Source organism: Orcinus orca, chromosome 13, assembly GCF_937001465.1.
Source record: "Orcinus orca chromosome 13, mOrcOrc1.1, whole genome shotgun sequence".
Classification (NCBI taxonomy): domain Eukaryota; kingdom Metazoa; phylum Chordata; class Mammalia; order Artiodactyla; family Delphinidae; genus Orcinus; species Orcinus orca.
Window position 1 is genome coordinate 33,448,894 of NC_064571.1, and position 15,141 is coordinate 33,464,034.

Here is a 15,141-nt window from a genome sequence, read left to right on the forward strand (position 1 = left end):
AATAAGCAAAATATACCAACAGCTCATACAACTCAATATCAAAAAAACAAGCAACCCAAGATAACTGAGAAGTTATACAAGATATAAATATTAGAAAAGAGGACAGAAGTTATCATTAATTATAAATAATATAACCATCTTACTAGAAAACCACTCCAAAATTAACTGGAAAAATATTAGAATTAATATAATGTTTCATTAAAATGATGGGATAAGAAATAAATCTACAAAGCAATAATTTCCCCCAAGCCAGTATTTCTTAACTGTTCGGGGGGCATAGGCCTGTTCTATTGCAAATTACAATCTCCCTGGTTTGCAAATTTTAAAAAATAATTTTATGGAGTTCAATAAAAGCCCATGGATCCCAAATTATAGGTTAATTGCTTTATAGTGAACAATAGTTTAGAAAATACAACAGAAAACAAATTCATTCACAATGGAAGCAAAACTTTAAAATGTCTAGGAATAAACTTAGTGAACACTGTATGAGACTGAGCTGAAGAAAATATCAAAACCTCATTGGGGGATATAAAAGAGAAGTGATATATCCTTAAATAAGAAAATCAATATAGTAACAATGTAATGCCATTTTGTTAAGGTTATTCTGTACTTTTCATACAGTTCAAGTGAAAACCCCAGGAATATTTTGGAACATTAAAAAAATTACTTAAAATGCATGTGATAGGGAAAAATACCCACTAAAGACTAGGAGATTTTCACGCAGGATTAGAAGTGAGGAAGGGCTTGTCTTCCAGATGTTAAAACTAATGAAAATAATGTGGTAGTAGCATAAGAACAGACAGAAATGCAGTGCATCAGAATAGAAAACCCAGCAATGGACACAAGTCTATGAAAAAGTTTAACTTTTCAAATTGGTAGTAAAGGATTATCCAGTAAATGGTGTTGGAAAAACTGCCTAAACACTTGGAGAAAAAACATGGATCTTGGCTTCATACCTTATATCGGATTAATTCTAGAAGTAATAAACTAAATGTAAGAAAAAAATTATAAAAAATACTGTAAGTAAAGGTAGTCATGAAAAGGACAATAGCAGCCCGATCACAATTATGAATACTGATGTTAAATTTCTGAATAAAATACAGAAAACAGAATTCAGTTCTATATCAAAATGATAATATATCACAACCAAGTGTAACCAGATACGCATATGGCCCAATTTTAAAATATCTTTTATAATGCATTTCTCTGTATTAGTAGGTCAAAGGAAAAATATGACTTCAATAGATACCAAAAATGCATTTGATTAAACTGAATATCTATTCCTGTTTTCTTTTAAAGGAAGAGTTGGACTTCCTCGACATGATCTCATTTCCAAATGATGAAACATCTGAAGTATTTTGATTAAGATCAGGAAAAAGATTAACCAAGGGGTTTTTAGGGAATCATGTGCAGTAGTTAACACTAAAATAATTTTTTCTATTAGTACTTCAATTAACATTAATCCTTTATTATGCTAATGAGGAAATCTAAAAAACTTGTTACAATTTTTCAATCATTTTGCAAACTGATGAAGTTAAGAAATCTTGAAAGAGCAACATAATATGGTGCAAAGCCCATGAGTTGGACTGAACAGAATCCATAATCAGAATACCAGTTCTGCCATTTTTATTCTTTGATCTTAGCAAGTTATCTAAGCTCTCTGAATCTCAGTGTCCTTATCTGTAGAACTGAAGTAACAGCAGGCTTGCTATAGGCTACCTCTTCTGTGGATTATAATAAAAAGTCTGGACAAAATGAAAAAAGCAAACACAATAAAACTCTGAAAAGTAAAAAATGCAAGTGGATCGGAGAGTTAAAACCTGGAGAAATAACCCATACAAGGATGAATTCCAATTTTTTTTTCTTCATTTCCCTCGTGGCTTTAATCTGAGGGTGGGCCTCAGTCACATGGCAGTAGCCTGGGATGTCGCCTAAAAGCTAAGAAAGCCACCATATTTCTGGCCCTTGGGAAAAGCGGCCCCTGTGGTTCAAAGAATGTGGAGGAAATCCCATTTCTATTTGTCTCTTATGACTCCTGGCTTTGCCCCAGGGGTGGCCTCAGTACAGAACTGCATGCAGCAATGTGGTGACCAAAACTCCAAGAGAAACCCCATTTTTCTTGCTAGAAGACTTGAAGGGCAGGGGCCTCTGAGAAAATCCGTGTGTGGGGAACCCTGGAGAGGAGAGAGCTGGTGAAGGGGATCCCTCTACTTCTGTGTATGAAGCTGTAGAACTCCCAGGCTCATCTCTGAACTGCATACGTGCAGGAGACACCCAAAGCAGCTTAGCAAAGACTTTGAAAACTGAACCAAAATCAAAACCACAGAAGACAAGATAGAACCTGTGATCTGAACCTAGCCAGGGTGATTGCCTACTAAAGCAAACAAACAAACAGACCAACATTCTCTATAGGATTTGAATACGACTCAGACTCTCAACAACATGATATTAAAAACTTGTAGAATATGATCTAAATTTGCTTGACATACAAATCACCTAGAAAATGTGACCCATTCTCAGGAGAGCAGACAATTAAGATGCCAATCCTGAACTATTGGAATTATCAGTTATAATAACTGAAGTTATTATATAATAGGAGTTATAATAACCATAATCTATGAGGTAAAGGTAACACACTTGAATTAAATGGAAGGATAGACGTTCTCGGCAGAGAAATAAAAATTTTAAAAAGAACCAAGTAGATATTTTAGGACTGAAAAACACAATATCTATAATAAGAAATTCAGTAGATGAGCTAAACAGCAGAACGGAGATGACAGAGGAAAAGAGTCAGTTAACATGAAGACAGAACAATAGAAACGATCTGGTATAAAGAACAGAAAGAAAACTGCAAAAGAAAAATTGAACAGAACTTCAGGGACATGTGGAATAACATCAAAAGGTCTAACATGTGTGTCACTGGGGTCTCAGAAGGAGAGGAGAAAATGATCAGTGCAGAAAAAATTATTTGAAAAGTAATGGCCACAGATCCACACAATTTGGTGAAAGACATAAATTTCTAGATTCAAGAAGCTGAGCAAAGCCCAAAGAGGATAAACTCAAAAAACAAACAGAAAAAAAAACCAAAAGTGTGCCAGACACATCATAATCAAACTGCTGAGAACTAAAGATAGAGAAAAAAATCTTGACAGCAGTTAATGAAAAATGACACTTTATATATGAAACAATAAATCAAATGACCACAAAGATCACATTAGAAATTGAAGTAATAATGGTTATATGGGAATAAATAAATGCTATGTAAAGTGCTTAGCAGATAAAAGACACAAATGGCAGAGGGATCATTAGTCTAATTGTAATTCCTCTACTACATCTCAACACAACGTAATTATTTTCCATTCTGTTTCTTCAACCTTCCCATGGTTTCCCCTGTGTGGATCTGATCCCGAGAACTGAATGCAAATGTACTTTTGATATACCCCAAACCTTTTGCTCTTGTTGAAATGAGAGTCTCTGCTAATTCATGTCTTGTTTTTGAACGAGAGTTTAAAAATTCTGTAAGTCTCCTCAGTTACTACATAGGTAAAATAATGCATCTTTTACTGTCTTATAGGGATATTATGAAGATCAAATGAGACACAGAAAAAAATATATAAAAATTCCTGTGACCAACTAAACCACTGAAAGTCATATATTTCAGAAACAGTAGCAGGTTGGAAGTTCTGAAAGTCTAATTCTTTACACCAATCTCATGAGAAACTATTTTAGAGAGAGCTGGCTTGCCTGCGTCTTTCCACAGGCTGACAAGGTTGGGGATGGGTCAGTGAACCATGGTCATGCTTTGCCAGCTGACCCACAGATTAGGTCAAGCAGTCACCACATGAAACTCATTCAGCCTTATACACATATATATATACACACATGCTTTTCATATTCTTTTCCATTATGGTTTATCACAGTATATTGAACATAGTTCCCTGTGCTATACAGTAGGACCTTGTTGTTTATCCATTCTATATATCATAGTTTGCGTCTGCTCATCCCAAATCATTCAGCCTTTAGCAAGGTATTTCTGGCTGTTGTTTGATGCAAATTCATCTCTTAATTATTAAATGCTGCTTCCAGCAAAGTAGAGATTCCAATCCCAGTCTTCTCCTTGACATGGGATACTAGGAGTAGTGAAGTTAAGGTACAAAAAACTAGATTCAAAGTAGGATTCAGATGACTAATTTGAGCTAGCATAACCAAAATGGGTCTGAAAGACTCGATGTTCTACTAGTGTTTATAAATCTGTGACTTCCCTCCACCTCTCCAACTTCCCAGAGGCTGTGAGAAGTGGCACACAACATATCCACAGGGGATGTGTGAACTTGGTCTCTTGCCAAACTCTTAGGTGCAGAGCGAGTGGAATCAGCATGAAACAGCACTACGCAGCCTTGGGTTGTAGGAGGATGTGAAGAATGGGTGAGAGAGGAGTTTTCTCTGAAGAAAAGACATCTCTGCAAATTATGACTCAGATATTATCATATATAAAGACTGAGAGAGATTAGGAGTCTTGCATAGAGTCCATAGGCTAGAGACATTGTCTCAGAGCCTCTTAAAATCCTTGACCCTATAGGAGAGGGGTGAGGACATTGTTAACTGCTCAGAGAGAAAGGATGGAAAGGATGATTCAATATATTAAAAATAGCCAGACTTCCTCTGTCTGACTCTCAAAGAGAACCACGGTAGAAGGACGTTGAGACTCGATCAAGAGTGAAAAGATTTAGATATAGCTGTCGTTATTGCCTGTTTCATAGAGATCCTTATGAGGATAATTATGAGAAAATTACGACAATAAATATTACAGAAATTATGACACACAGTTGGATGGGCCATAAACCTTCTTCCTGTACAAATTTTTCTTGCTCGTGATTTTAGGATCATTATGAAGCAGCTTGGAAAAGATTGTGTACCAATATTTTGATAACCTGTATTATAAGTTCTGTGATGTCTTTTTTCTTGCATCTCTTTTCTACCTTAATGCAGGTCACTTCTAAGGAATCTATGTAGCTTGCATTTGAATGACTTGAATATACTTTAGTTCCACTCTGATTTGACACAAAGAAGCACTCATAGGTCTCAGGTATTGCCTGTTTTATGAGCCTGAAGTCCACTGTAAGAAGAAACCCAATATCAAGAAGTTGAAACAAATTAACTTGTGTGGAAGGAATGTAAAGAAAACGTTGGGTGGCTTGGCCAGAGCACTGTTAGAACAGCGTGTTGAATTGTAAAAAAAATTTTTGATGTTCTGTTTCAACTTTCAGTAGCAAATAAATGTGTGTATAGAGGATCTTAAAAAAAAAATCCTTGGCCAATACTGAAGGGAAATCACACGGGCTCCTTGGGCTTCGTGAGTCTCTGTTTAACAGCAGGTGGAGTGGAAAGAATGTGCAGCCTCCATCTAGAGTAGATGCTGCTTGTATCCTTAGGAACATGACAAGGCCTCCGTTTCTCCTTCTGTTAATAAGGAATAAGAAACCCTTGTTTTTAAATGGGGTTTCAGTGCATCTCAAATGGCATGCATGCATATAATAGATACTGCCGAAGGAGTAACAGGATTTGAAAACTTCCATACGGTACAGAGTGCTTTTTGTTGTTACAGATGGGGAACAAAGACATGGAAAAAATGGGGACTAGCTCAGATGTGCTGTGTGAGTGCCCATTCCAGAAAACCTTACTCCATCCCGTTAGCCCTATTCTCATTTCTAGAAGAATCGCACAGAATAAAGTCTTCCTGCCCTTCCTGTACTTCCCGTTCTTCCCTTCCTTTCCCCAACATGTCCACGTAAGTCGGCCCATAGTCCCACGTGTGCCCCGCCCTGGGGCCTCTCTCATGTGGACCACACCACTTTTTAAAAAGTGGACAAAGCATCATTAACGCAGGAAAAGTGTCATCTCCAATATACCATCCTAGCCGTGAATAAATGACGTGTCTCTGTTACTGCTAATTTTCATCTGCAAGTGGTAAAACCCCAACTAATGTTTTTGTTAAGCTAGGTCTAACTAATCCTTTTCTGTCAACCACATTTTCCCATACCTGATTCAAATTTCTTTTAATTTTGTAGTGCCATAAACCCTCCCTTTCTATTCGCTGCCTTAGTCATTATGGATGGATAATATTTCAAGTTCTTCCTTCTCTCATAGCACACTTATTATATCTTTGAACACTTAATCCACAAAATAAATCTAATTTAAATAAAAGAAAATATATTCCCTCAAGAATTTGGTTTGCTAACACCTTGCTCCAAGTTAGCAGACTGAGTCACCAATCAAAGGTAAGATTTACCTTAACGTGATTTAGTCATTTATAAAATTTCACTGACATAAGGAAATTCTATCAAAGTCATCGCAGAGTAAATGAACAGATGGGTCAATGCGCAAAGTTCAAGGCATAAGTCAAAGGAGAGAACAATTCAATTAAAATCACTGCCAGGTCAAAGCTGGCAGTGGGGCACAAATACCAGAACTACTCAAGAAAAGGTGGGTTTTGTAATGATAGGGGTGGGGAGCGTCCTTACCTGTCTTCTGTTAGCTTCATTAGGGTTGTTCCTTGAGTAGAGAAGACAATAAAGGACATTCTTAGCTGTGGACTGGAAAGGAAAAGCAATTCTATTAGGGCAGAAAGAGAGACTGTGGAATGCCATTCCCTTCCAGGCTTCCCCCCTCTTCTTCTCTTTATATTACGGCTGCCAGAGCTGCCAACCTTCAACCCAAAGGGCACCTTCACAGCTGGTGTTGCAAGTAGTCAGCCAGCAGCTGACTTGAAGCTGTGGACCAAAGAGAAGACCCACTTTGTCCTCCTGGAGGCTGCTTCTGATTTGACCACCACTCAGTGAGTGTGGGTCGCAAGTAAGAAAGCTAAGATTCATCACTTTCCTCTGCTCTGTCTGAAGTGTGCCCCTGGAAGACTGGTTTGCATGCTGTCTATACAAATCAGGATCCCAACGGACAACATTTGATAGTGCCTCCACTGTAGTCTGGTGTATCCTCTACTGACCAGGGTGTCTCAGGCAATGGCAGCTTGATGCCATTAAGATTATACAGTTCATTTTACTCTGAAAGTAGGATCACCATCAACTTCTAATTTCTATTTGGCTTCCCAAGGAGATTACCCTATAAGGAAAGCATGTGCTGATGGGTCACAAGACTATCTATTCTACTTGGTAGTTAAACTTCTCATGATTAATGAATACATCGGCATGGTTTTTATATGGCAGTACTTGGGAGCTTTTCCAATGTGAAATCCACACTCTGAGAGATAGATCACCTCTCAGCTGAGGACAAACATGTTTTTCGGTCTGCAAGATAGACTGTCAGACTACAGTGGATTCACCACTGGAATGCCATCCTTTGGGGCTCTCTCTAAGTAGCCAGATGGTTCACACTTCATAGCATCAACCTAGTTCTTCATGATGCAGTAACCTCCCATACCTGACCTGGCCCCAAATCTTATATTTCCCACTTCCTAAAATGTTTCCCCAAACCTTCCCCCTTTTCCTGACAATAGTCATTGTTTCCTAGCTGGTGACCTTGCCTATCATCATTCCTTGCTCCAATTCATTCCTCACACTGCTTCCAGGATTATTTTCCTAAAATATAAATCAGATCTTGTCATTCATCTGCTATCAAACCTCCAATGGCTCCTAATGCATCCAAGATAAAGTCTACATCCATTACCGTATGTCTGATGCACCTTCGGAAAACCTTTAGCATGATGTGTAATACTTGGTAGGAGCCCAAGCAACACCTGGTGAATTGAAATTGGCCTTTTGAAAAAGACCTGGGTTCCCTGTCCATGGCAACATGCTGCCTTTTACTACCTCACTAGTGCTGGGCCAGGAGGACACCACATCAGAAATGATAATAAAAATCATAATTATCATGATAATGTAATAATGGCCAACCCTTTCAAGTACTTGCTATGGGCCAAGCACTACTGTAAGTGATTTGCATGTATTATTTCATTAAACTTGTAACAACTTTATGAGATCATTACTATTATTATTCCTACTTTCCATGAAAGGAAATTGAGACCCTGAAAGATAAAATAATTTTCCCAAAGTCACACAGTGGGAGAGTGGTAGACCTAGGGCTTAAAACCAAGCATTCTGATTCTAGAACTTGGGCTCTTAACCACTATGTTATACTGCCTCCCTTATATAGAGTTAAGCTCTGGAAAGAATGAATTTGAAATGCAGGAAATGTAGGTCTCCAAGGGGTAATTGGTATATGAATCTGGGCTGCAGACATAATTTGGGAGTTCTCAGCATACTGATGTGAGTAAAATTGTTCAGAGTATCAGCAGGGAGAAGGGAAGGGAGCCAAACCAGAACCAAAACCAACATTTAAAGGCCTGGCTCCGGGCAGGGGATGAAAGGAGAGCCAGAAGCCAGCGGAGGAGAGAATTTTAAGGAGAGATAAATCTGAATCCAATGAAACTCCTCTATCCAGCAGAACTGCATGGCTCTCAATGGATTTGTCCTCTAGGGCATCACTTAGGGAATTTGGTGAGAGCAAGCAGGTCGAGGGTGCGGATGAAGGCCAGGTGGGAGTGGGTTAAGGAATGAATGAGAAGTAAGGATATGGAGATGGTGAGTCTTTAAAGATATTTGAGTGAGAAACTGGTAAAGAATTAAGGTAGCATCTATAGGAAGACATGATCAGGAAATTCATTGTTTTTTTTTCAGATAAGGTTATGTCTATTGATAGCGGAAATGGAGCCAGAGGAAAGGTAGAGAAAAAGACAAGAGAGAAACAAAGACCTGGGGGATATTGGAGACAACGGGATAAAATGGACTAAAATGGAAGGACAGGCTTTAAATAGGAGGGATGCTTGAATCTCAGAGACTATGGGAAGGGCATGCATCCATCTTTTAAGAGGAGGATTGGAATAGGAGGTAATCCCTTGCTTGCTGTTCTCTGGGCTCTTGGTGAAATAGGAGGTGAAGTTCTTTGCTGAGAGTGATGGGTGTGAGGTTCAGGTTGGGGGCTTCAAGAAAAAGGTGAAAAGTTATATTACTGATTGAGCAGGTATCACGTGTCAGGCACTACTATCGGCCCTGGGGCTGAAGCAGGCAACAAAAGACAGACCCTCCTCTTGGAGTTTGCGTGGCAGCAGTGTCTTGGTGCGACACTTTGAGGAGGGTCCAGAGCCAAAGAGGGCCAGAGGAGACAATTAAAGGAAAGTGCCTCGTGGTCTAGATGAAGCCATGTCAACTGCTCTGGTCCTTAGTTTCTTTGTCTATAAAACGAGGAGGACTGACTTAGTTCCCCCAACTCCTACCTCTAACCTCTTTGAATCTAAAATAGCAAAGTGTCTGGAGTTTCTGAAGGAACTGGGGAAGAGAAGTGTCACGTGCTCACTCTTAGCCAGGTGCTGGGCTAGTTGCTTTGCACACTTAGCCAGGTGCTGGGCTAGTTGCTTTGCACACATTTTCTCTTAAAATTTTCACATGCAAACTAGGGTTCAACCAAGGTAAGTAAATTGCTATGGTTGCCCAATGGAACTTGGATGAAAATCCACATCTGCCTAACTTCAAAGCCTTTTCCAGGAGACTCCTCTGCTTTAGAGGGAACAGAAAACCATTAGAGGAAAGACAGACATAGCAGATACTCTCAAGTGTCTGGAGGCAGATTTGTTTTATATCACTCCAGATGGATGAGAGTGTAGGAAAGGACATTATGGGTCAATGACAAAAAAGACTCCTATGGAAACTGGAATTATCCAACTATTGGGTTGTTTGCCTCAAAAGGCAACAGTTTCTCACCAGAGCTATTCAAGTTGGGGGTTAGTGAATGCCTCGGAGGATAGCTTGGGAAGTTGTTCCTTTCAGTTCTAAGCTTGTACAATTCTCTTAACTTTGCTTTTAATACCATCCACGTATTTGCTTCTCTTCTTTTCCTCTACTTTCCCCGCCTGTCTCCTCCCAGCCTCTGTTTTCTCCCTTCATCTGGGTGTAGATGCTTCCTGCTGTAGTTTCCAATTTATGGCATAACGGAGAGGACACCTCTTAACCCCCTCCCTCCAATCAAGTGGTGGGTACATGTTGAGACCAGTGAGTGAATTTGCAGGGAACACATCTGTCATGACCCTGGTCTCAGAGGACAACTTGTCTTCTGAGATTAAAAAAAAAAAACATATTCAAAGAGGAAGTATATGGTTACTCACATCAGCTGGAAGACGCTACAGAGACCATCAAGCAGGGTTGGAGCTGCTTTCAAATTTACAATGATCAGAACAATTTCACCAAAGACCTTGACAACTGGCTTCAAGCATATCCGTTAATGCTATCACAGTTGTGTTGTCCTTTGGAGGTTGCACACAAGGAGGGTGAAATGACCTCCTTTCTTATACTAGTGGGTGTCTATACTTATTGGAAAGTAGGACCGCCAAGGCTCCTGCAATGTGTATAGTGACAATGTTCAAAACTGCATTGTCCTTCTTTGGAAAGTGGTGTCAAGAACGCTCAGAGGATTCTACCTGATACGGCATATAGCCAGGCTGGCCAACCATGGCGGTTTGCCCAGGACTGAGGAGAGTTCCCAAGATGTGAAACTTTCAGTGCTAAAACCAGGAAAGTCCTGGGCAAACTGGGATGAGTTGGTTACCTTACACCCTGCAGCCTCTACACATGGGTCCAGCCAGAATGAGCCAATTGCCCCAGCATGATGCACCGTGAAAGAAAATGTTAACGATCCTTCTAGAAGGATATTATTTGACAAGAGAGGGAGAAAGTTAAAATGTTGGTCTTATAACCTAATCAGGGTCCTCTTGAAAACACGAAGCCAAAAGTTATTCTAATATGTGGCAAAGATGAAAACAAAGTCAAGTCTCTGTTATAAGATCTGAGAGTCTACCTTTGTCAAAAAGCATCCCCAAAGTGGTCAGTCATTAGTAGAATAGCAAACATGCTGGTTGTACTCAGGACAGAGAACTACTCATTATGTTTCTCACCTGATGAATTTATGAGCCAACTGTTCCACGAAGTAATAGATTTCATTCCAGTGGTGCAGCACACTTCCTGATCTAGGAAAATAAAACAGATGTGACTTAATCAGGTGTTCATTTGTCTTTACCTTGTGTCATATAGTCTATCCCTTTACTTTTGACCTATCCTCTAACTGGGCTTATTATCTGAAATTTCCATAACTTTGGAAATTATTTAAAAGGATGCTTTATGTTAGAATTCTGAGAAATTTTGCTAAAGAACTTCCTTCACTCCTTCCCACCCCATTCCACACACTCATACGCTAAAAACAAAACAAAACAAAACAAAAAACCCTGGGCCCAACCAGATTCACAGTTTAGTTTCAAATCTTTAAGAAACAGTTATTTTTGTGCTCTTTAAATGATTGCTTTGATTACAGAAGAAAAATGATTCCAATTCATTTAAATGAAATTAGCACAAACTAGATGCCCAAATAGACAAAGATAAACAAATCCCCCTCCTCAAGAAAGAAGAGTCCAAATTCATTGGTAAATATAGATTCAAAAATCTGTAAATAAAATATTAGCAAAATGAATCCAGCAGGAATCCAAAAGAATACTAATTAATTAATTGGTATTTATTTCAGGAATGTATTGATAGTTCAACATTTAAGGATATCTAATGTAACTAGTCATACTAATAAATAAAAGAAGAAAAATGATATAGCCTTTCTTTAATAAAAAGGGGGAAAATTTACTGAAAAAAGAGGGAAACTTTCTTTAAGACAGATGGGATCATAGCATTTTAGATTTGGAAGGGGGCTTCTTTATTTCCCAAGGTTGACTTCTGTTTCACTGATACGACTTACTACTGCTTCAGTTCAGCTTCTAAGTACTTTTCCTAGTGCTCATACTTCAATCTGTTGCATTGACTTCGTAGTAGGTTTTTCTATTCTAACCCACTCTTCTGTAGCTTTGATGTTCTTTCCTTTTACTTAAGGATCTGTTTCAGCTGAGCCTTGCATTTCTGCCTGTCATTCTAATAATTCTTGAGGTTAGAGTTTGACTCTGACATTTTGTACTGCAAACATTTTCCACTGTTTTCAGATTACTTTTATTTTTTATGCACTCATTTATCTTAATTTTAACTTCTAGAGAGTTATTATTATTTTATCTTTGTTTCAGACTATTTTATAGATATTTAAGATGAATTTGGGCAAAGTAGATTTTAGGCCTTCCTTTTCATGATGCAATATCTTTAGGAATTCTCATTCTGGTTGAGTGTATTCCATCTCTATGAGGAAAATTTATTTTCTTCTGCCCCATATCCAGAAATGATATGTCTGTCTGACCTGAGCAGAAGTGATACAATATGTTATGGTCATGTGCTGAAAGATTCCATATCATAAGGATATCTCATGTTCCTCAAGTTAATCTATAACTTCAATTCTAGGAAAAATTCTGAAAGGAAGTTTTGTTAAACTCAAAAACGGACTCCAAAAATGAAATGAAAACTACAGTTCTAAAAGTCATCAAGGCAATAATGAAAAAGAACAAAGTTGGAAAGTTTGCCCTATCACATAGAGTGGCCCTAGGTGTATGATACAGAACAGCAGAAGGAATGGAGTGAAATCCACACCTTGATGTATGTGAGGTCTCTCTATACAGTGAAAGCGGTGCTTCAAACTGGGGAGGGAGAATGAACCCTTCCATAAATGATGCTGTAACAAGGGATCTGTAGTTGGAAACAACCAATCAGATCACTATCTCATACCAAATGTCACCCTGGATGTATTAAAACCTAATGGGAAAAACACAACTTTCAATCCATTGAGTGAATTACAGAAGGAGATTTTTATGTCATCCTGTTAGTGAAGGGTTTCTTCAACCAGATACAAAAAGTAGGAATTGTTTTTTAAGAAAAGAATGATTTTGACTATCTGAAGGGTCTAAAATTCTGGGTGACAAAAGATACCATAAACAAAGACAAGAAGAGAGTGAGAGGGACTTCCCTGGTGGCCCAGTGGTTAAGAATCTGCCTTCCAGTACAGGGGACGCGGGTTCGATCCCTCATGGGGGAACTAACATCCCACATGCCGCGGGGCAACTGAGCCTCTCTAGTGCACTGCCACTAGAGAGAAGCCCGCGCAGCCACAATGAAAGATCCTGCATGCCGCAACTAAGACTCGACACAGCCAAATAAAACAAAAATTAAAAAAAAAAAAGAAAAGGAGTGAGAGAAGATGTCTGCAACAAATAAAAAAGGCAAAAGATTACTGTCCAGGATATGTAAATAGGTGGTACAAGTAAATATTAATAAGGCAAACAATAGAAAAATAGACAAAGGTTCAGAACAGGCAATCCCCTGAAGGATGGTAAGTCAGCATTTGAAAAAACATTCAGCTCTTCTGATAAATATAGAAATTCTTTTTTAAACAATTGTTTGGGGAAGAGCAAACAGTTTCAGGGGGCAGCAGCATAAAGCCCACAGGATAGAGGGCTGAGGAGTTGGGGAGTTGGGGAAACGGATCAGGGAGAGAAGGGGGCAGGGGCTCTTTTATAAAAAATAAACCTTTTCCAATAAACTTTTCTATTCCAGTTTCTCAGCCTTTATACATTCCATCTGCTTGGCACACACAATGTCCACACTGGCAAACTCCTACTCATTCTGTAAGACGCAACTTGGTCTCTGCCTGTTGCCTTTGACCAACACAGATGGGGCTCGTTGCTCCTGCCCCAGGCTCTCAGGGCACCGTGTACATCTCTCAGTCACCATCCTCTGATACTGGGTTGCAATCACTTTTTTTTCCAGCTCCCCTTGTGAGGGTCTTAAGGATATTTGCCTCTCCAGGATCTACCTGTTTGTTGGATGGAAGGAAAGAAGAGCGTGGGGAGACGTCTCTATTGCTCATGGATGTCTCCTGATCTTTTGCCAGCTGGACAGCACCTCTTCCGGTCTCGTCTGGATGAACAGCCTGGGCCTGAGGCTCAGACGGCTCCAGCCAATTCCTGTGATCCTATGTGAACCTGAGGAACCTTCCCAGATGAGTCAAGGATTCTAGAGCACAGCTCCTTGGTGAACGGGCCTACCTAATCATCAACAGTAGATGTCTGGGCTTAATGCGAGCTGGGGGTCTCCCCAAAGCTCACCAGAACAGCATATCCCAGCCCTGCGCTTTTAAAGCTTTGGGAAGCCTTTTATTAGAATCCCAGCCATCCTCCTGGACAAGCTTCCGTTGTATATTTCAAATCTCAAAGACTGGTCCTGGCTCCTCTTCTTCAGCAATGGGGTAGATGCTCTGGCTGGCGATCCTAGTGAGGGTCTGGCAGACCTGGCCCAATGCTGTATAGGTGCTTCAGACGAGGCACTGTGTGACTGCTACTCCAGTTATAATTCTACAACTCCTTTCCACTGGAAGCAAGAGATTTCCTTGAACACGGATTGTCTGTGCCCACTTCTGAAATACAATTCTGTGTTTTGGTCCATATCCACCCAAACAAGTACTATCTGAAATTTTGGGTCCTGAGGGGTAGGGTAAGACACCTATGATTAGGGAGGAATCCCCACAGCTCCTCTATTCCATGTTTGATTTTCTCATTGGTAGAGAAGTCCTGTAGTGCGGGAATTAAACTGGGAGGGGAGGCAAAGTATAGGTGAAACAGGGACTTGAACTAGAATTGGGGGTCTGTTTTTGGCTGTCTGCTAAAGGAGCAGGGGTTTCGAGTAAATCCTTTTTGAGTTTATTTCTTTGTTTTCAAGGATTGGCCACAAATCATTTGCGTTCCTTTACTTATTAAAATGGGTCACCCAATGTTAATTTACATTTTCTTTTGCCTTAAAACATTTCATTTTCACTATTCTTCTGTCTGACTGACATGTAAAATTCAGACAATATTAGTATTCATCTGATTTCTTGATGCTAGATATACGGAAAGATTCAAGAAATATCCTGGAGTGTGAAGAAAAGTCTAAAGCTATCTGGAACACTTTCTTGCCGATTGACAGGTGCTCTCTTTTCTCAGGAAGAAAATAAAATGAGGCCCTTAAGATAAAATGAGAGGGAAGGAGATATTGACAGGTTTGCTTCCCCCATCCCAGCTCTACTGATAATTGTCCTGTTACTGTTGAGGTTTGTTGTTTCATATTTACACATGACCATTCTTTACACAATTATATAAGCCTGGACCAAAATATACCCTCTTTGTGACAT

General features: G+C 39.4%; 1 protein-coding gene across 1 annotated transcript in view; it reads right to left on the bottom strand.

Annotated features, from left to right (window-relative positions):
• The window catches only part of ANTXR1 (ANTXR cell adhesion molecule 1), a 244,980-nt gene that overhangs the window by 207,461 nt on the left and 22,378 nt on the right, over positions 1 to 15,141 (bottom strand). Inside the window, 2 exon segments of the mRNA XM_004277021.3 lie at positions 6,522 to 6,593; positions 10,958 to 11,029. Of these exon segments, the coding sequence (XP_004277069.1) occupies positions 6,522 to 6,593; positions 10,958 to 11,029 (144 nt within the window).